Source organism: Acomys russatus, chromosome 3, assembly GCF_903995435.1.
Source record: "Acomys russatus chromosome 3, mAcoRus1.1, whole genome shotgun sequence".
In the NCBI taxonomy this organism is placed as follows: domain Eukaryota; kingdom Metazoa; phylum Chordata; class Mammalia; order Rodentia; family Muridae; genus Acomys; species Acomys russatus.
The window spans coordinates 6,989,524-7,010,497 of NC_067139.1; the positions used below are offsets into that span (position 1 = coordinate 6,989,524).

At 42.2% G+C, this 20,974-nt stretch overlaps 1 protein-coding gene across 1 annotated transcript in view; it reads left to right on the plus strand.

The window, feature by feature from the left end:
• Nucleotides 1–20,974, plus strand: part of Aoah (acyloxyacyl hydrolase) — a 193,287-nt gene that overhangs the window by 90,569 nt on the left and 81,744 nt on the right. The window contains exon 11 of the mRNA XM_051168326.1: nucleotides 636–730. Coding sequence (XP_051024283.1) covers nucleotides 636–730 — 95 coding nt within the window. The remainder of the gene's footprint in view (nucleotides 1–635; nucleotides 731–20,974) is intronic.

The window sequence follows — 20,974 nt, forward strand, 5'->3', positions numbered from 1 at the left end:
TTTGATTTTTTTTTTCTAGGCCATTAAGTGGTTAGAAGGGTGGACCTTCCAGAAAGTGGTTTGTGTAGAAGTATCTCAGAATCTGAATAAGTGATTCTTACATCCACACATGCAGGCTTCACAGAGACCTCGCTGTCTCCTTCTCTCTAGTAAGCAGCCAGGATTTGTCCAGCCTTTTGTGTATGTGGATTCAAGGACTTTAAGAGACCATCACATCTTTAAACTATCAAAATTGCTCCATGAGGTCAATTATCTCTTAAAGAGAATCGGCATGTTCTCTAAGAAAGCCATTTCCACTACTGAAATATAAGACATATTTCTGAACTCGGATCAAGCCTGACTCATGTGTTCATCCATCATTCACTCTGGATGCTGTGCAGCAGTTGCATTTGTGCTGAGCCAGGAAGCACACCTGTGTTTCTGCAGCCTAGCTTATAGTTCCAACGAGTGAGAAATTTCATCTGCCTCTGAATGCTCCCTTCACACTTTCTAACTCCTGAAAAGTGGCACTGCATCACTGTTGGGATGTACTGTGCATTCGATAACCACCAGCCTATCTGCCCTCATAGCTACTCACTCTGGAGACTGCCCACTGTGTGGGTATATAAATAATGTAAATAAATTGTGTTTCCTAGGTTCACAGCCCAGGGGAATCATTTTGCTGGGAGACTCAGCTGGGGCTCATTTTCACATCCCTCCTGAATGGCTGACAGCTTCGCAGATGTCTTTGGTAAGTAATTTTGGCAGCACCCATTTCGGATACGCTGGCCTTGGTTTTTGTTCCCTGCGTTCTCAATATGAAGCCAGATCCAAACAGGTGCAAATTTCCGCTTGTAAAATCATTACTGCTACTACAGTGGTAATAGGAGGCTTATCCACTGTCAGTTCCAGCCAAATGCAGGCAAAGGGTTTCTCCTCCTCACCTTCGCAGCCTCAGCCCAGCTCCCACCAGAAAAATTAATAAATCAATAAATCAATATGGTAACCAAGACTGCCTGGTATGCAGAAGGAATACAGGTATGTGTTGGATTCTCCTGCAATCTTTCCAGCTTGGATATCGTATTTAAGCAAGATGAAGCTGGCCAGAGCAGGCTGCTGGGTTCCTGATAACCACTGCTGTGCTCCATAAAAGGGCATCAGAGAAACCTCTCACCCTTTCCTGAAGAACAGAAAGATCCTGGAAGGTTTTTTTTTTTTTTAAGTGGAAAAAAAAAGATGAAACAGTCATCATAAACAGTGATAGACTCACAGACAAAAAGGAAAGGCAGAAGACCCAATAATCACTGACCCTACCAAACACAGCAAGGTGGTGAGAGAGGGGTTTTCAGGGGTTAGATGATCAGATCATGAATAAGTCGCCCAGATCTGCAAGTTCCACACCCACAGGGTCAACTGACTGTAGATAGAGGCTGTAGGCAGGCTATGCCAACAGCATTTGTAATGACATGCACACACTTGTTCTTGTCATTCTTCCTTGAACAATATAGCACATTAACTATCGACATGGCGCTCATATTATATTTGGCATTGTAAGCAATCCAGAGCCATTTGAAAGTATCTGGGAGGTGTGTATAGGTCATATGCAAGCACTTTTCCATTTTATATAAGAGACTTGAGCATCTAAAAATTTGCTATTGAAAGGTATTCAGAAACCATGCCTCACAAATGCCAAGGGACTCCAGTATGGGATGAAAGAGGATGATGGCTGTATGTGCTCAGATTATCACCTGAGCACACATCTGCCAGCTTATCAGAAGGTTATCATCACCTGAGCACACACCTGCCAGCTTATCAGAAGGGCCATTATCTTCCCCAGTTGAACTGTCCAAACACCTAGGATAAGATTGAGAGAGCAGGGCAGGGCAGTCTGAATGGCACACCTAAACGAAGGGTGCCTTGTCATCTGCAGCTTCAGCTTCCTAAGGTGAAAGTTGTCATGAGAGCATGTGCCAGTACTGGTGTTTGGATAAAAAATGAGATGGCACACAAAAGATATGACTATGGAAAGATTTATTTGGGGTGAAGGGAGATGGACAGGAGTTGGGGCCTGAATGGGCCATGAGAGTAGAGAGAGACAGAGATAGACTGGGGGTGGAGCTTAGAGAAAGTTCAAGAGTAAGAGCCACAAAGTAAGGGGGGGGGGCGTTTGCGTGGGTGGGTTTGTCCTTTTGTACTGGGCCCCTGGAGCACACCTAGTGGTGAGCAGGTGATGATGTCAGACGTTGCTAAGCAACCTAGGGGGCAGGCCACTTACATGCCAACAACTGGAACCATCCACATATTTGTCAGGGCCCAGTGGAAAGTAAAGGTAGAGGTGCTCTTAGTTAAAATGCAAAATAGAGATCTGTATGGTAGAACACATCTGTAATCTATTCATTTGGGGAAAGCATTAGAAATTAAAGACCAGCCTTAGCTCCATATTGAATTTGAAGGCAGCTTGAGCTACATATACATATATATACATATACATATGAATGTATATATTTCATTAAAGATATGCTGTGCTGGCTAGTTCTATGTCAACACAGCTAGAATTATTTAGGAGAAGGGAACCTCAGTTGGGAAAATGCCCACAACAGATTTGCCTGTAGGCAAGTCTGTAGAGCATTTCATTAATTGATGAGTGATGTGGGAGGGCCCAGCTCATTGTGGATCATACCAACCCTGAACAACTGAACTTGGAAGGCATAAGAAAGCAGGTTGAATGAGCTATGGGAAGCAAGCCACTAAGCAGCACTTCTCTGTGCCCTCGACATCAAGTTTCTGCCTCCAGGTTTCTGCTTTGAGTTCCTGCTTTGACTTCCCTGGATGATGGGCTCTAAGCTGTAAGCCCTCATCCCCTCAAGTTGAGTTTGGTGATGGTGTTTTATCACAGGGACAGAAACTCTACTAAGACAGAAATTGGTACTCATGGAGTATTGCTACGACAGAACTCTGAGCTAGAAAAGCTATTGAATGTTCAGAGTTTAAAGAGCTATAGTGGGAGCTTAAAAGACAAATGTGGGAAGTTTGGAAGAAAAAGGTGTTGAGAGAAATGCAGATGATAGAACATGGCTTGTGGCATTTCAGAAGAACATTTGAAAGTTCCTTAAAGCCCTGTGGTGATTTAAATGAGAGTGACTCTTATAGGCTCATGTATTTGCTGGCTAGATGAACCATTTGGAAAGATTAGGAGGTATGGCCTTGGTGGAAGAGGTGTGGCCTTGGTGGAAGAGGTGTGGCCTTGGTGGAAGAGGCGTGGCCTTGGTGGAAGAGGCGTGGCCTTGGTGGAAGAGGCGTGGCCTTGGTGGAAGAGTGTGGCCTTGGCAGAGAAGGTGTATTGTTGAGGGTAGGCTTTGAAGTTTCAAAACCCATACCATCTCCCACTCTTGTCTGTTGCCTATAAATCAGAATGTAGCTCTTAGCTACTTCTCCAGTACCATGCCTGCCCACATGCTGCCATGCTTCTCACCATGATAATAACAGACCAGCCCTCTACAACTATAAGCAAGCCTCTAATTAAATGCTTTCTTTTTAAGAGTCGCTATGGTGTTTGTCATGGTGTCTCTTCACAGCAATAGAGCAGTGACCAAGACAAGACTATCAGGGCTGTCAATAGTTTGAATTAAGTATCTGTGGTGCCTGGCCATCTGTATCTGAAGATCTCACTATAATAAACAAGAGGTCAGCACCACTGGAGTGAAATCTTTGCTTCACTGGCACAATTGATGCTGGGTAGCTGAAGCTGAGAAATTATCTGTGATTAAGAGAACCGCATCACTGAGGATCATAAATCTGGGAAGATTCCCTCAAGGTCAGCACACAGAAGCGACAGTCCAGATGAGGCCAAGAATGCATCTCATGCTGACAAGCCAAATTTCGTTGTGTAAGAGTCACCCAAGTGGTGCTTGCTTTAAAAACAGGAAGTACTGATAGGGATCGTCTGAGGATTGGCACTGTGTGGCAGAGCTGGAATCCATGCAGAGAAACTGAGAGAGGCTTTTGTTAGAGGTGCAGCCACAGTTGAAGTAGAAGGTCCAAGATTGAAGGGGTCATGGAGAAAAGTTAAGACTTGGAACCAACCATGTTACAGAGTCTGAATCCCTGAAGAAAGTGCCCCAAAACTGCAGCCTTGCTGCAGCAAGAGATGCCAACACCCTGGGACAACTACCAAGGACAGCAGCAGCCAGGGACGTGTGCTTCAGATGGCAGACTTGAGAAGAACCAACTACTCAGGCCCTTCAGAGCCTGGAAGGATTATGAGTGGGCTCCGGATGTTAAGCACTCGAGTTTTTATACTGTTTAATTTGGTTTTGATTTGATTTGACTGTGACTATTTCTTGGTTAGAGACACTTTGGGTAATTAGAGAGTTTGGAACTTTTAACATTTTAACCCTGGGGTTTTTTGTTTGTTTGTTTGTTTTTGATTTTTTGTTTTGTTTTATTTTGCTTAGTTGGGGTGCTTCATATTGTGAGATCAGTATTAACACACTATCTTGGGGATAAATGGAAAAGGAAAGGTTCTAGTTGAAAGATGACATGTTTGTGTGTCAAGTAGAAAGAAGTCAATTGTGCTAGCTAGTTTTATGTCAATTTAATACAAGTTAGAGCCACATGGGAAGAAGGAACTCAACTGAGAAAATGTCCTACCAGATTGGCTTGTAAGCAAGTCTGTAATGCTTTTCTTGATTGTTGTGGTTAGTGCTACTCCTGGGCTGATGTTCCTTAGCAGTGATTCTTTTTTTTAAAATATATTTTATTAATTTACTCATATTACATCTCAATTGTTATCCCATCCCTTGTATCCTCCCAGTCCTCCCTCCCTCCCATTCTCCCCTTACTCCCCTCCCCTATGACTGTGACTGAGGGGGACCTCCTCCCCCTGTATATGCTCATAGGGTATCAAGTCTCTTCTTGGTAGCCTGCTATCCTTCCTCTGAATGCCACTAGGCCTCTCCATCCAGGGGATGTGGTCAAATATGGGGCATCAGAGTTTGTGTGGAAGTCAGTCCCCACTCACCACTCAACTGTGGAGAATGTCCTGTCCATTGGGTAGATCTGGGTAGGGGTTCAAAGTTTACTGTATGTATTGTCCTTGGCTGGTGCCATAGTTTGAGCAGGACCCCTGGGCCCAGATCCGCCCATCATAATGTTCTTAGCAGTGATTCTTAACCTTCCTAATTCTGCAGTACAGTCCCTCATGTTGTGATGAGGACACCCCCCCAACCATAAAATCATTTATCTGCTACTTCACAGTTGAAATTTTGCTACAGCTATGAACTATAATGTAAATGTCTGCCATGCAGGATAGCTGCTATGCACCTGCCAAAGGGGTTGTGACCCACAGGTTGAGAAACACTGTGATAGAGCTATAAGAAAGCATGGTGAGCAGGCTGTGGGGAGCAAGCAAGCCAAGAAGCAACAGTCTTCCATGGCCTCTGCATCAGCTTGTGCCTTCAGGTTCCTGCCCTGACTTCCTTCAGTGATGGACTGTGATATGGGACTACAATCTGAAACAAACTCTTTCTTCTTCAAGTTGCTTTTTAACTATAGGAGTAGAACCTCTAAGACAGATACTAAAAGTTACAGCTCTTTTTATTTTCTTTGGCAGTGTCCTCTTTGACAAGGTGACTTTAATTTGCCATTAATCATTCTAAAAAAATTTTAAATTACCATCATGAACATTCTATTCATCTTTATGTTAAGCAATGCTGTTTCTACATATAATAGAAAGAGCACTGGATTCATGTGTGAAGCTTCCAGAGTCCCACAATCCTTTAGCAGCTCATCACTGGAGGTAGCTTTGAGCTGTGCAGAACAGAGAAAGGCAGGTCAGGCTGAGAAAGACCAGAAGAATGCTCAGATGATTTTGGAGCTACCAGACCAAATGTTTCCTTAGGCAGAAGGTGCCCAGGCCAAGTGCAGACTCATCACCTCTGTGGGGTACACCTTGAGACACCCAGGCCTAAACCTCCCAGGGTTCCCAGTTCCCCTCAGAATTTCCACCCATCCAGATACTTCCCTTGCTCAGCTGTCCCAGCCTACAATAGTCAGTTGACTCCCAGGGGTCTTCAAATTTCTGCACTGAGATGGGGTAAGTACTGGGTGAGGAGATGGACTTTACCTTTCCTGCCCACCAGATCCTAGCACTGCTAGCAAGAAGACAACTGTCACTGTACAAGACTCAGACTCTTACCTTTCTTGTACCTGGTTTCTCACAAGAGCCAGAAGGCAGCATCAGAGCACAGGCCTTTCCCCACCTATATCACCTAGTCACTACTTGGTTGGCAGATACAACATCTGCAAAGGAAGGAATCTGATTGAGAGAACGAAAGGCTACATTCCCTGAGAGGTGGCAGGAGACAGGATCTAGTATGGGCTTAGCTTCCAGCTACCTGCTGGACACATGTTTCCTTACCACTTACATGCAAATAGATGACTCTTAAGTTCTGGGTACAGAAGCAGAGCATTAAACGAGGTGCAAGGTCCTTCTAAGCACAGAGCTCCAAGGGGCGTTTGTAGCCAGAAAGCCCTGTGTGCATCTGACTCAGAACACTACAAGTAGTAGCACATGATTGCTGCTGGGTTGCACTTGGTTCAAACAGTGCAATAAGAAACATGCGGAGCACTGACACAGCGGGTCATGACAAGAGCCACCCTGTCCATTATAGCAGGAGGTGTCATGTGCGTTCATGGAGAGGGGACTTAGGCAGAGTGCATGTCTCTTCATGTAACCATTTCTGTATGGGATTCTTCTGTCTCCCAGAACACTAAAAGTAACTCTAAGAAATCAAACTTCAGAAATTATGAATGTTCCCCCCGATCACTTCTTCTCTAGAGGACTAAGACAAGATAAAGAAATGAGAGCCTACCAATTGGAAAGGGAGAAGTCAAATTATCCTTCCGTGCTGATGACATGATCCTATACTTTTAAAGACCCTAAACAGCTCATCAGGAAACTCAAATGTGACAAATGTTTTCAGCAAAATGGCAGGATACAAAATCAACATATAAAATTTTGTAGCTTTTCTGTATGTCCATATAGGAAATTTTCACCAAAAAAAGAGATATCATGGAAAATATCTATTCACAATAGCTTCAAAAATACTAAAAGTATTTAGGAATAAATGTAGCCACGATGAAAGTCCTTAACAATGAAAACTTGAAGACATTGAAGAAAGAAGTTGAAAACATCACTAGAAGGATTGAAAGACATTGCATTTTTATTGATAGGCAGAATTAATATTGTAAAAATTGCTGTTCTTCCAAAAGTAACCTACAGGTTCAATGCAATTCCCATTAAAATCTCAATGATGTTCCTCAGGGTACTGGAAAAAAAATCTCAACATTTACATGAAAGCACAAATGGCATCAATTTTTCGCATTAAAAATCCATGCTCTTCAAAATATATAATCTTCACTTATATGACAGAACCATAGTAACATAAACAGCATGGTACAAGCACAACGGCAGGCATGGAAACCAGTAGAATGGAACAGAATCCAGTTACAATGACTTAATTTTTGACTAAGCTATCAAAAGCAAACACTGAAGAAAAAGCAGCCTGTCCTTAACAAATAGTGCTGTGGAAACTGGATTTCCACGTGTAATAGAATGAAGCTAGACCCATTATCTATCATACTACATAAAAATCAAGGTAAAGGGGTTCAAACACAATATAAAACATGAAATCTTTAACGTTCTAGAGGAAAGCACTTCAAGATATTGGTATAGACAATGTATTTTGAACAAGACTCCAACAGCCCAGGAAATAATGCCAAGAACTATAAAATGGAATTACATGAAATTAAAAGGCTTCTTTACCTTTTTTACATTAATGTCAAGATGTATAAAGAACTACAAGAATATAACATCCTCCCTCAAAAAAACTAAGTCATGCTATCAAAAATGGGTTATTGAGGGCTGGAGAAATGGCTCAGAGGTTAAGAACACTGTTCTTCCAAAGTCCTGAGTTCAATACCCAGCAACTACATGGTGGCTCACATCCATCTCCAATGAGATCTGGTGCACTCTTCTGGCATTCAGGCATACATGTGGGCAGAATACTGTCTAAATAATAAATAAATAAATCTTTTTTAAAAATTGATTACTGAACAGAATAGACAGTTCTCAGAAGAGTAAATAAAAATAACCATAAATAACGTTCAAAGCTCAGTATCCTCAGCCATTGAGGAAAGTGAGTTAAACTGCCTGAAGATTCAATCTCACTGGAATCTTTCAGGACTAAAATTTTAAAAATATTCCACCTCTCCACAGTCAGAATGGCTTTTGTCAAGAAAACAAATTCTGGCAAGAATGTGGACAAAGAGGAACCCGTATTCACAGCTGATGGGAACGTAAACTGATATGGCCACCATGAAAATGAGTATGGAGGTTCCTCAAGAGTCAGAAAACAAAACTGCCATATGGTTGCGCTATCTTACTCTTGGCTACATTCCTGAAGTCGGCCGAGTCTGCATACCACAGAGGTGCCTTTATATCTGTGTGTATTGTTAACCAGTTCACAATATCCAGGACATTCATCAGACTGCATATCTACCAAGAGATGAATGGATAGCTTTTTAAAATTTGATACATATATACAGTGGAGTTGTGTATGGCTATAGAGAAAAATAAACTCATGACATTTGTAAGGAGATGTAATACTGTTGGACAGCAACAACAACAAAATAAACAAACAAATACTATGTGTTCTATCTCATACACAGAACTTGAATTTAAACTCACAAAATATACATGTGTGTGTGTTATACATGTGACATGCAGGTCACAAAGCTATAAGGGGAGTGTGAGAGAAAAGGAAGAGATCTTAAAAGATCAGGGACACAGAAGGGACAATGGAAGGCACGTGGTTGTGAAACGGAAGTAGCTGGGGAGAAGGAAGTGAGCTGGAGGGAAGGAGGGGTCCCGGGAGAGCAGTAGGGAAGGGATCTGTGACACTTGTTATGCTTACCTTTAAAATAGATTAAATAAGTGTGGGGAGCTGGCTTAGAGTGGGCCTCCACTCACGGTGAAACAGAGAAGGACTGTCCCACCTCTCAATCTTCATAGCCTCATACAAATGCATGCCTGGTGTGGGTTCGCTCATCACTTAACTCCTTACTGAGACTCCCAAGCACAGCAGTGACAACTGACTTGAAGAGCATGAACTGGGCTCACACAGCCCACGAGGAAAGGGATGATAAACAAGATTTACATCCTATAGGACAAAACAATATTTGTACACAAACTGTGAACGATCATCAAGGTTATTTATAGATGCAAAGATGAAGAAAGAAATTAAAAGTCAAAAATAAAGGAAGAAAAAGATCTTAAAACTGATGCACTTTTGTACAGGTTTAATATATGTCAAGCTCATATATATTAAAATTGTATAAAACGTATGTATTAAAATATATATGAGTTAAATATATATATTAAGACTTGTATAAAAGTATATAAATTAGTTGACATGTTTATTGATAAGAAAATATTTGTATCATTTGTTGGGATAAAAATCAGGTTACAAAATGACATACAAATAAAAAATAATTGGAAGAATTAGCTGCAGAACACTGTGTTAACATTGCCTGATTTTAGGTAGCAAAACAGTGGATAGTTTATGAGCCAAATACTGAAATTCAACACTTTGGAGACTTTCTTCTGTGTTGAGTTTTATTTAAAGCAAGCAGCTAAGGCAGCGAGCTTTGGCAACACTGGCCTCTTGCTCTACTTAGTCTTTGCATAACATGATGTGGCTGGTGTTGTTAAGACTCCACCTTATTTTACAGACAAATGTTTGGTGAATGTGCATATACTTCCCAAGGTCACACAACTAAAAGTGGCAAATCACCCCCGTCTCTGTCATCCTGAGGGAGTCATTTAGCTGAAACTAATGTATGGTGATAGTTCCCCTCTTAGGGAAGGCCTTGTGCCTCACTTAGCTAAAGCCTGGGAAAATGTTCAGTGCAAGTATGCTGGATTCAAACCAGAGCAAGGATGTTGGCAGAGGCCTGGCATGGGATTGGGGTGCTTAAAGGCTTTTTAAATCACACCTCTCATACCCGACCTCTCTCCAGAGTCCTAGGAATGGGGACTTTATCAGGTTTTTCCAGGAATGTTTTCTGCAGAAAAAGGGAGCCACCAAGAAGACATTTTCAGGCACGCCCTTCATCAAGGCTGGCAGCAGACCCCACCAAGAAGCCTAACAGATGTGGGCAGTCCCATGTTTGGCTGTGACTCTCAGCATCTGTTTTGATCTGCTGCTGGGTGGAGCTTCTCAGAGGACAGCTGTGCTGGGCTCCTATCTGTGAGCATAACGAAGTATCATTAATAGTGTCAGGGGTTGTCTCTCTCCCATGGTGTGGGTCTCAGGTTGGGCCAGTCATTGGTTGGACATTCTCCCAATCTCTGCTACTTTTTTATTCCTGCACTTCTTGTAGGCTAGGGTAGATTTTGGATCAAAGTCAGTTAGTGTTCCGTTCCCTCCCTTAGGCATCCTGCCTGGCTAGAGAGTGGCCACTTCAGTCTCCACATCTCCTGCTGCTGAGAGTCTCAGGGAAGTCTTGCAGAAGTGGGCAGGGGGAAAGGATAGAGGGTCCCGGAGGGGACAAGAAGACCAAGAGAGTCAACTAGCCTAGGCCCATGGTGGCTCACAGAAACTGAAGCATCAACCAAAGAACATATATTGTCTGGACCTAGGTCCCCTACACATATGTAACTGATGGGCAGCTTAGTCTTCATGTGGGTCCCCTAGCAAGTGGGGTGGGGGCTGTCTCTGACATGGACTCTGTTGCTTGCTTCTGGATCACTTCCCACCAGCAGGGCTGCCTTGTCTGGCCTCCGCGGGAGAGAGTGCACTCAGACCTGATATGGCTTAATGTGCTAGAATACGTTGATGGAGAGGGGCTCCCATTTTTTAAGATAAGGGGAGGGGAGAAAGGGGGAAGAGGGTAGGACCAGGAAGAGAGGAAGGAGGGGGCTGCATTCAGGATGTAAAGTCAATAAGTAAACAACAACAAACAAGGACGTGGCCGTCATGATCTTCATCTGCTGTGTTCAACAACAAACTGATTAAATTGATGCACAGTGGTGATCATCAATTTAGATTTGGATTCTTCCCCCTTCCACCAATAAATAGCTTTGAGATATAACTGAAAATGGGTTGATGAGCCCTGGCATAGTCATATACATCTTTCATGTTACCACTCAGAAAGTGGAGGCAGGCAGACCTCTATGAGTTTGAGGCCAACCTGGTCATCATAGGGAATTTCAGGCCAGCTAGGGTTGCAAAGTGAATTTATGTCTTTAAAAGGGGAGGGCTGGAGGTTGAGGTGGAACTAAATCAGCCATGAAAGTAATCAGTACTTACAAATCTTATCAACATGGTCACAATGCTATGGGTAGAAAGAGAACAGTGGAAGTTTTCTGTCTTATTGTCATCTACTTTAAGCTGTTGGTATTTCAGGGTTCAGAAAAAGGTCTTCGGGTTAACATTCCTTTAACGGCTAAAGCTCAGCCCAGCCACTCAAATCATGGAGCACTCACTTGTGTAGGACACCACTCAATAAGAGTGAAGCCAGGACAAGAACAAAAGAGGCATTCTAATTAATAAGTTGATCATGAAAATAAATCTTTATCAACTCCATTATCACAATAGCCACCAACCATTCCAAATTGCTCGTCACCAAAAACAACAGTGATTTCTTCTATGAGTTGCTTAGAGTTACCTGTTACAGGTCAGGCTGTGTTGGTTTTAGATCCAGGGTCCATGTTAGACACTAGTCAGCTCGGTAGGCAATGTGCCCAGAACCTATTCTTCTCAAAAGGATGGCAAAATACAGAAGGACAGGACACCCTATATAAGCACACTCACGACATCACCAAACCAGCACTGAGCCTAAGTCACATCATCATGTTGGGGCTCAAAGGAGACAGAAGTGTATCTGCCTGAAGTGGGAGAGGGACAGGAGTAAAGATTTGATCTGTTCCTTTTATTAATGATAAATACTGGGCTGAAGAGATGGCTCTGCAGTTGAGAGCACAGTCTGTAATTCCAGAGGATCCTGGCTGTATTCCCAGCACACACGGTGGCTCAGAACCATCTGTAACTCCAGTTCCAAGGGATTTGATGCCCCTCTTCTGGCCTCTGAGGGTAGCAAACACAGGTGATGCACAGATACACAAGAAAGAAAAACATATACACACATAAAAAATTAAAATGAGTAAAGGCTATTTTTTTAAAAATTGTAAATGTCAAATAGGTAGTGAACAAAAAGACAAAAATAGAAAAAGTATTAAGAACTTGTTTCAAATAGCTTCTTAATTCTACCAGCTAGAAAAATTAATTACTCTAACATTTAAATATCAAACTTGTTTTCAAATATTTTTAAATAATATCAGAGAAAAGAAGACATCATGACAATAGGACCGAATTTGAGAAGTGACCTATCACCCCATGACCTAGATGTTTCTTGGTGCTTCTCCACTCTGTAACAGCTCATACCCACTCTACATGTCTGCATCTATGCACACGTGTGTGTTTAGTCACTGGAGAGTTCCAGTTTGTCAGTTAGTGTTCACTGTTGTCCTTATGCATGTTTACATTAAATCTGTAGGTGATCACCTTTGCTGATGCTCCACAGTGCGCTTTGGGGTAAACATGCTGCAATTCATCAAACCACTGACTCCTAATTAGATGTTGAGCTGTTTCATGGTTCTCTTTAGGACCAGTATGAATTATGCTCCTTAAAAAAAAAATACTTCACATTTTAAAAAATTGTTATGTACAGAATTTCATCATTTATAAAAGTAGTCAGCCTAGGAATGAAAATTACACGCAGTTGATATGTGTGAAATGTGTTGAGCTCAGAGGCCTCCGGTTTCTGAAGTCTGGCTTTTAGTGTTTGTGGCATGTGTTGACAGTATCAACTCTGTCTCAAGTAGTGTTTCTAGAGTCACTCTAGACAGGCCTCGCCTCAGGGCACTATCCATGCATTGATTAAATCAACAAGCACTGTCACTGAGCCTCCTGTGCCACAACCCTGTGATCAAAAGAAGCCAGGTCTTCACTGAGCTCTCTAGCTCATGAGAAAAACACACAGTGTTTTAGCAATAGTAGTTTCAGAGCAGTCTGTGCTGGAAAGCGTGCCTGTCCCCACACTAAATGGAAGACCTCATAGGGGAAAAAAAAAACCCATATTTTAAATGGAAGAATGAGTAGGGGCCCATCACATGCTCACAGAACTAGAAAGAAAAGTCTCCACATTATGTAAGCTAATTAACCTTGCTGTGGTCTAGAAAAAAATTATTTTCACAACAGAAAGTGGGCAAGATGTAGCTAATGAGCCTTAATGTGCTGTGCCCTGTTCAATAGTAACTTCCTAGAAGAAGAACTGGTTGGTGAGCATATGTGATTAGAGCTATGGAAAAGCAAGCCATTCTGTCTCTCACAAGAGCATCCAGCACGCCTTGCCTTTGTCTTCCAATAAGACAGAAAATGCCCTGTCTCCATCTCACTGTGGGCTTTCTTCTTGCAGCAGTCTCTCTACCCTAACCTGCCACCCTCTAGCTCGGCAGCTCATGATAAGTTGGGTTAGGAGTGTTCATCTGGTGGCGAGAGTCACCCTCATGGTGCCTGGCTTCGCTCCTCAGAGGGTCAGAAGATGGCCCTGCCCCTTCTTCCCTTGATAAACAGCCTTGGCTTCTTCCCAGCGCATCCAAACCTTAGTCATCAGGTAGAAATCAAGCTACTTGTCTCAAAAGGAAGACCTCAATTTAGAAAAGTTTCCAAGTAAACCACAATAAATCAAGGAGCGTGAATGCTGTTGTTTGGATTTTTGTTTTTGTTTTTTCTTTCAAAGTAAAAACAATAACAGCTTTGGTTTCTTTATCAGAAAAGAAGGCAAGGTTCAAAGGTCTTGGAGACAACAGGAGGCATCGTCCCCCTGCTTGCTCACCCATCTGCTCAAATGTTGTTTTCAAAATACTAAATGCTGCCTCTCATTGAACTGGGGAAGAAAGCAGAGGAAGGGAAGAGATTCTGAAAAAAAAAAAAATCAATTTCTCAGATGTTTGTTTTGCTTGTGAAACTGTTGCTTGCCCTATCATGACATCTTAGCATGATCTCTGCCAGGCTGTGGTCTGCAGGGTAAGGAGCACAGATTGAATTTCGTGCTGTATCAAGGACAGAAATGAATCCTTAATCTGGCAGCAGAAAATGCAGATTCACCCAAGAGCTTGCTGCTTGCTCGGTCTTTTAAGCCCTGCGTGTTTCATTCCTCTTTTGAGATGATTCTCTCTGTCAGCTCTGCAACTTTTATTAGCCCACAAACAGCGCAGGCAGGATTGGGGCTCCCACCTCGCTCCCTCACTCCCCTGGCTTCCCATACTCTGGATTTATCGGCCACTTAAAAAGCTTCCACCATGCATAAAGGCAGATTTTCATGGTGCCCATAAAATATGGAAATTCTATCTGAGTTAACTTCATGTCCACTCCTGAAATATCTGAGCATTTTGAGTACTTTTTAAAATTATTTTTTTTAAGATGAGGAAAGGCTGTTGTGTGATAAAAAAAAAAAAAAAAAAAACTGAACAAAATTACATTTCCTGCTTGCCTGACATCTTGCAGGGCAGCTAGCCATGGCGAACTCCTTTCTTTAGCAGCCATCACACCACAAGATAAAGCACGTTCTTCCGGTCCCCTTCCCTGGTCTTGAGCATGGGTGCCATGCCTGTTCCTGGCTTCTGTGCCCTTCTCACTGTGCTCAGGATGAGCAGGTCAGTAGGTCTTTTCATTTTGGGAAGGGTGCAAATCTAGACTTACCATTCTAGCCCTCACTACCTTCTAAAAGGATTAAAACGCCAAGTACCCATGGCTATGAAAACCTACAAGATGCAATTATGTTAAGGCCCGTACCTCTTAAAGGCATTTGTGAAATACCCAGCCCACATGTGTCCTCTCCCAGCTGGTAAGTGGTGATCTCCACAGGGAGTCTGTACCAGTCCATTCCTGTGCTATGGGCTAAGTACTAGGACTATTCACGTTGGTTACTCACCTCAATGCCTAGCTTCACTCACCCCCAAGTTACTACTAAATGGACCTCATTTAATTAGTGCATCTCAGGGAAAACTCCAAGAATCTCAAATCCATTGAGACAAAGAAAGAAGAAGCTCTGCTGTTTAAAATAACCATAATTTGGTATTTGGTCTACAAAGTGAGTCCAGGATGGCCAAGGCTACACAGAGAAACCCTGTCTCAAAAACAAACAAACAAATAATAATAATAATAAAAAAGAAAGAAAAAAAAGTGCTTGACCTCGTTAGTCATCAGGGAAATGCAAGTTAAAACTGCTTTGAAATTTCATCTTGCCCAAGTCAGAATGGCTGGCATCAAGAAAACCAATGACAACAAGTGCTGTTGAGGATGAGGATAAAGAAGACCCTGATGCACTTTTGACAGGACAGTAAACTGATACAGGAACTGTGAGAGTTGATGTGGAGGTTCCCCAAACAATTAGTTGAACTGCAGCATGAGCTACCACGTGACTATGCCACTCTTGTTTTAGCCTCCTGACTAATGGAATTATAAGCTCATACCTGCTGTGAGCCTTGATGAGGAAATCATTCCCCAGAGTCCTCGTCTAGAGCTGGCGGCATTGGTTGTCAGTTTTCAAATATGAATTTGGAGAGGGAACCAAAATTCATATGATAATCAATATAAAAATGAGATGCTATAAAACACAGTGATATGCGTTCATACTTTTATATAGCTGCAAATTTCTCTTTCCAGCTAGATTTTTAAGCTCCCTGAGACTGTTTTTCATGCTTAGAGTCATAGCAATTCCTCCTTATTTATTTTTCTCTACCTTTAGTAATGAAGTAATGGACACATGGCTTCTCAGCTACGAACTGTATTCAGTTTCTACTGTAGTCTGGTGAGGCTATCTGCCTATGTTATGGAGAATGGCAGGGTATGAAGGCAGAGAGAGCATTTTTGTGCCAAGCTCTCCCCAGGGATGTATATGGCCTCCCTTAGTCTTACCATGTAGTCTAAGTCAGTCTCAAAGACCAATAGTGACATCAATAGTATCAATGACCAAAATATCAAAGTTCCACCATCATAAATGGCAGTAATTACCTCACAAGAGTATAAGATGTTTTCCTGCCCTTTCTGCAAAGTCAGAACCCAGCGATGAGAAGTCAACTGTGAAACAGAGTGAATTCTCGCCAGACACAACATGGACTACCTTAATCTTGGACTTCCAAGACTCCCTCCAGAATAAATTTCTGTTGTCCATAAGGTGCCCAGTCTAAAGCATTTTGTTATAGCAGCTTAGTGGACTAAAATAGGATATAAAAGTCACCTGAGAGTTAAAAAGACTAACTGACTCACTAAAGGCAGAGCTTAGGTTAGCAAACTACAGGCCTTAGACACAGTGTTGCCACTCACCAGTTGCTTTAGATTAAGCTTTATTTGAGCATAGTCCTGTTGGATCATTTGCATACTGCCTGTGTAGGAGTGTGTTTATATTGCAATAAAAATGACTGGCCACACAGAGATAAGACGGCCATATAAAGCTTAAGATACCTATTATCTAGTTTTTCTCAGAAATATTTGGTCAACTTGCTATATTGTTGGCATGTTGGCTACAATTAGATAAGCATATACAAAGTGGGTGATAACACAGACAAAGACATTCCAGGAAGGAGAAATGAGCACTCCAGGGAGAACTCTGAGAGAGACTCTGAGTTTAGCTGACTTCTGCTCTGTGAGCAGCGACTGAGCAGCAGTAGGGGGAAGATTTTTATGACAAGGCCTTGCATTATGAGGGGGCAGTGACAGGCTCAGGGGACTGCAGGTGGTTGAGTAGGGTAGGATAAGGGACAGAGAAGGTGCTGGAGGAATGAGCAAGGCTGTGTGGAGTAACAACCGTAGCCCATTGACCAACCAGCATTTGTCAAACTTGGCCAGTCACCATAGTCATTTGAGACGCTTAAAAAGTAAGATTCTAGGGTCCCATCATAAGCCTGCCAAACCAAGATCTGCACTTTAATGAAGCTCCCACAAAATGCAGCAGTATTGAGGAGGAAGGGTGGGGCTGGTGACAGGTTAACCAAAACTAGGGATGTATGAAAAGGCCATATGGAAACCCACTATTTGGATCATTAAATAAAGACCTCAGTGTCAGGTATATGATACACACACCCATATCATATCATACCCCAAAGGCCCCCAAACAAACACATGCTATTTCTATTGCCCATGGTTGCCCATCATAACTAGATGATAAGACCCAATTATTGACAACACAGCACACTTTCAATAAAAGTATAAAAATATCATGCTGGAATTGACCTGGAATTTTTCTCCATGCTGGCTAGTTTCCATACTGCCAAAGGGTGTTACAGAGGTCACTGGGTAAGAAAAGTTATCAATGGATTTACCCAACAGTGGGCCCTGCATGCTACTTGCTGGCAAAATATACCTGCTGGTACGATAGTGGTCTAACTATTGTGGGGCTAACTAATTCCTTTATGATTGCATTTGAGTCCTGGTCCACAGGAAAGAATTCAGGCTTGATACTGTAAACCTGCTCAAAAACCCATGGCTTGGGAAGTCGTAGGTTCTAGAGATGTCAGGAGGAAATTACTAGATGGTTTTTGGTTTTGTTTTGTTTTGTTTTTTTTTCTGAACAGATATGCCAAGCTGCCTTCTAAATGTTCATGTTTGTAATGATAGGTAAGTGATGGTCTCAAGCTTTGTCAGAGAAGCTTCTCTTTGTAGTAGGGAGCAGTCAATGAAGGGAGTCAAAGCTGGCCTAATTCTAGGACTGACTGCTGAATCTCAGCTCTAAGTAGGATGACTAGACCTACCCCTGTGTGGCTTATGACTGTTTTATGAAAGGGGACAGAAGGAACATAAAAGCTGGAGGACGGGAAGAATGCTGTCAAATGCTGCCTTCTGGATACAAGCTGGCTGCTCTACCAAGGAACTCACTGCAAAAGACCTGGACAAAATCAAGCTAGTCAAACGTCCCAGCATGAATGGAGAAGGGATTCATGGAGCTCCACCCCTAACCAAGGAGCTATTGCCAATTGATTGTTACTGGTGGAGAAGTAGTTCTTTTTCCTTAGGGGTGTGGCCACTCATGGGTTGTAAATATTCCTGCAAGCAGCACTAAGCGGACTCGATGAGTTTTTGTTGTTGTTGTTGTTGTTTAAAGAAAAGACACATACGTGGAGAGGAGCACATTGAGAGCACTCAAGGAGTGTTGGGGGTCTAGTTTGGGTGGATATGATCAAGATAAATTGTTTGAAATTGTCAAACAATACATATGTTTAAAAAATAAGCTCCTACAAGATTCTGGCACATAATGGCTTCAAAGAGTGAGAGGAGAAGGGAGGGGCAGTGACACTGGACAGGGCCTGAGGAAATAACTAATGTCTTTGTAGAGTGGGAGTCTTAGTGTATTTGCTACTGCTGTGATAAAGACCATGGCCAAAACAACCTGGGAAATAAAGAAGAGTCTGGCTAGCATAGCCCAGATGATGGTACAGACAGAGGCCAAGGCAGGAACCTAAAGGCAGAAACTAAAGTAGAACCCTGAAAGAATGGTGCTTATTTCTTGCCCAGCCTGTTTTTTATATCACCCAGGACCTCCTGCCAAGCAATAGGCCCCATCCCCAGTAACCTGGGACCTCCTTCATAAATCATGGATCAGAAAAATGCTTTACAGTCTTGCTTACAGGCAATCTGAAAGAGGCATTTTCTCAGGTGAGTTTACTCTCTCCCCAGATAGGTCTCCATTTACATCAACTCAAAAACTAACTTCACAATGTGCAACAGTGTTTCGTGATAGCCTTTTACTATAAAATAGTAGAAGGAAAGAAGAAAGTGAAGCATTGTTGATGATCAGTATAGTGGGGAGAGAGAGCCCGGCTCAGGTGGACATGTTTGTTAGGCAGACCTCAGAAGATCCCTTACATCCCTAACTTGGACTCATAGGGCATCAAATTCCAGATATTATCTGTGGCAGGGGGAGAGTTGGTGGGACTATAACACCTTGGGAAATGAAAGTTTAGCTGTTTTAGGATTAACCAAACTGAAAGACCAACAAAGCCAACTAAGCTAGACCCATGGGGGCTTACAGAGACAGAAGCACCAACCAAAGAGCATGCATAGACTGGATCTGTGCCCCCTACACATATGTAACCAATAGGCAGTGTGATCTTCATGTGGGTCCCCTAGTAAGCTGAACAGATGCTGTTTATGACGTAGGCTCTGTTGCCTGCTTTCGATCACTTTGCCCTAACTGGGCTGCTTTGATTGGCCTCCGTGGATGAGGAGGAGCTCAGTCCTGATAGAACTTGATGTGCTGGGGTGGGTTGGTGAAAGGGGCTCCCCTTTTCTGAGGACAAGGGCTGGTGGTAGGGGGAAGAGAGTGGGGAGGAGAGGAAGGCTGGTCTATGATTGGGATATAAATTGAATATACAATTTAAAATAAATTTTAAGAAGAGAAAGAATCAAAGCCAGGACTCGAGAGAGGGCTCAGAGGTTAAGAGTCCTGTTGCTGTTCCAGAGGACCCCATGGTGGCTTACAAGCCAGCCTATCTTATGTGCCCTTGTTACCTCCACTGGCACTAGAAACACACTTATACACACAAAATAAATAAGCCTCAGATGAAAAAAAGATAAAAATAAAAGACAAAAAATTTTATGATAAACAATTTCAGTCATTGAAGAATTTATTTTACTGTTTATGAAAAAAAATTCATTGGATCCATAAAAGAACTGACTTTTGAGATTTTTTTTCATAAAGCAGGACATTTAAAACCGCTGTTTTTTGTGCTTTTATGAATTTGGTTAAAATTCTCCAATTACCCTTTTAGAAAGTTGGTGGAAGGAGTGGAGTTTGATGTACAGTGTTCTTACTTGGGATGAAGCAGTTATGTAAATGTATCCTTCACCTCATTAATTGGATAAATAAACCATCGGGTTACAGCTTAAATTGTAAATAGTAGAAAAGGAAAAAGTGAGGCACCACAAGAATTTGACAAGATTAAAAAATGTAATTAGGTAAAATATTGAAAGATTAAATTCTCCCTACATTCTATTTTTTTTCATACTTCCCATCTGGCTATTTTTTCTGCCATCTTAAGCCATGGGATCAGAAAGAAGGCTCAATCATTAAAGTTTTAATGGGCACCATGATAGATGATCTACAGTTGACGTTTTATTGGGCCCCATGATAGATGATCTACAGTTGATGTTTTCATGGGCACCATGATAGATCACCTACAGTTGATGTTTTAGTGGGCACCATGATAGATGATCTACAGTTGATGTTTTAGTGGGCACCATGATAGATGATCTACAGTTGATGTTTTAATGGGCACCATGATAGATGATCTACAGTTGATGTTTTAGTGGGCACCATGATAGATGATCTACAGTTGATGTTTTAGTGGGCACCATGATAGATGATCTACAGTTGATGTCTTAGTGGGCACCATGATAGATCATCTACAGTTGGAGTTTTAATGGGCACCATGATAGATCACCTACAGTTGATGTTTTAGTGGGCACCATGATAGATGATCTACAGTTGACGTTTTAGTGGGCACCATGATAGATCACCTACAGTTGATGTCTTAGTGGGCACCATGATAGATCATCTACAGTTGGAGTTTTAATGGGCACCATGATAGATCACCTACAGTTGATGTTTTAGTGGGCACCATGATAAATGATCTACAGTTGACGTCTTAGTGGGCACCATGATAGATCATCTACAGTTGACATTTTAGTGGGCACCATGATAGATAATTTACAGTTGAAGTTTTAATGGGCACTGTCCAGACCCACCGGACAGTCCACTGAGACCCACGGACCCCTAGGGAGAGAATGGGGGGACAAGAGACGCAAGGAAATGACAGCAAGTCAAAGAATCTGATCAAGCTGACAAAATTTTATTTTTCTCAGGCTCCTTATAA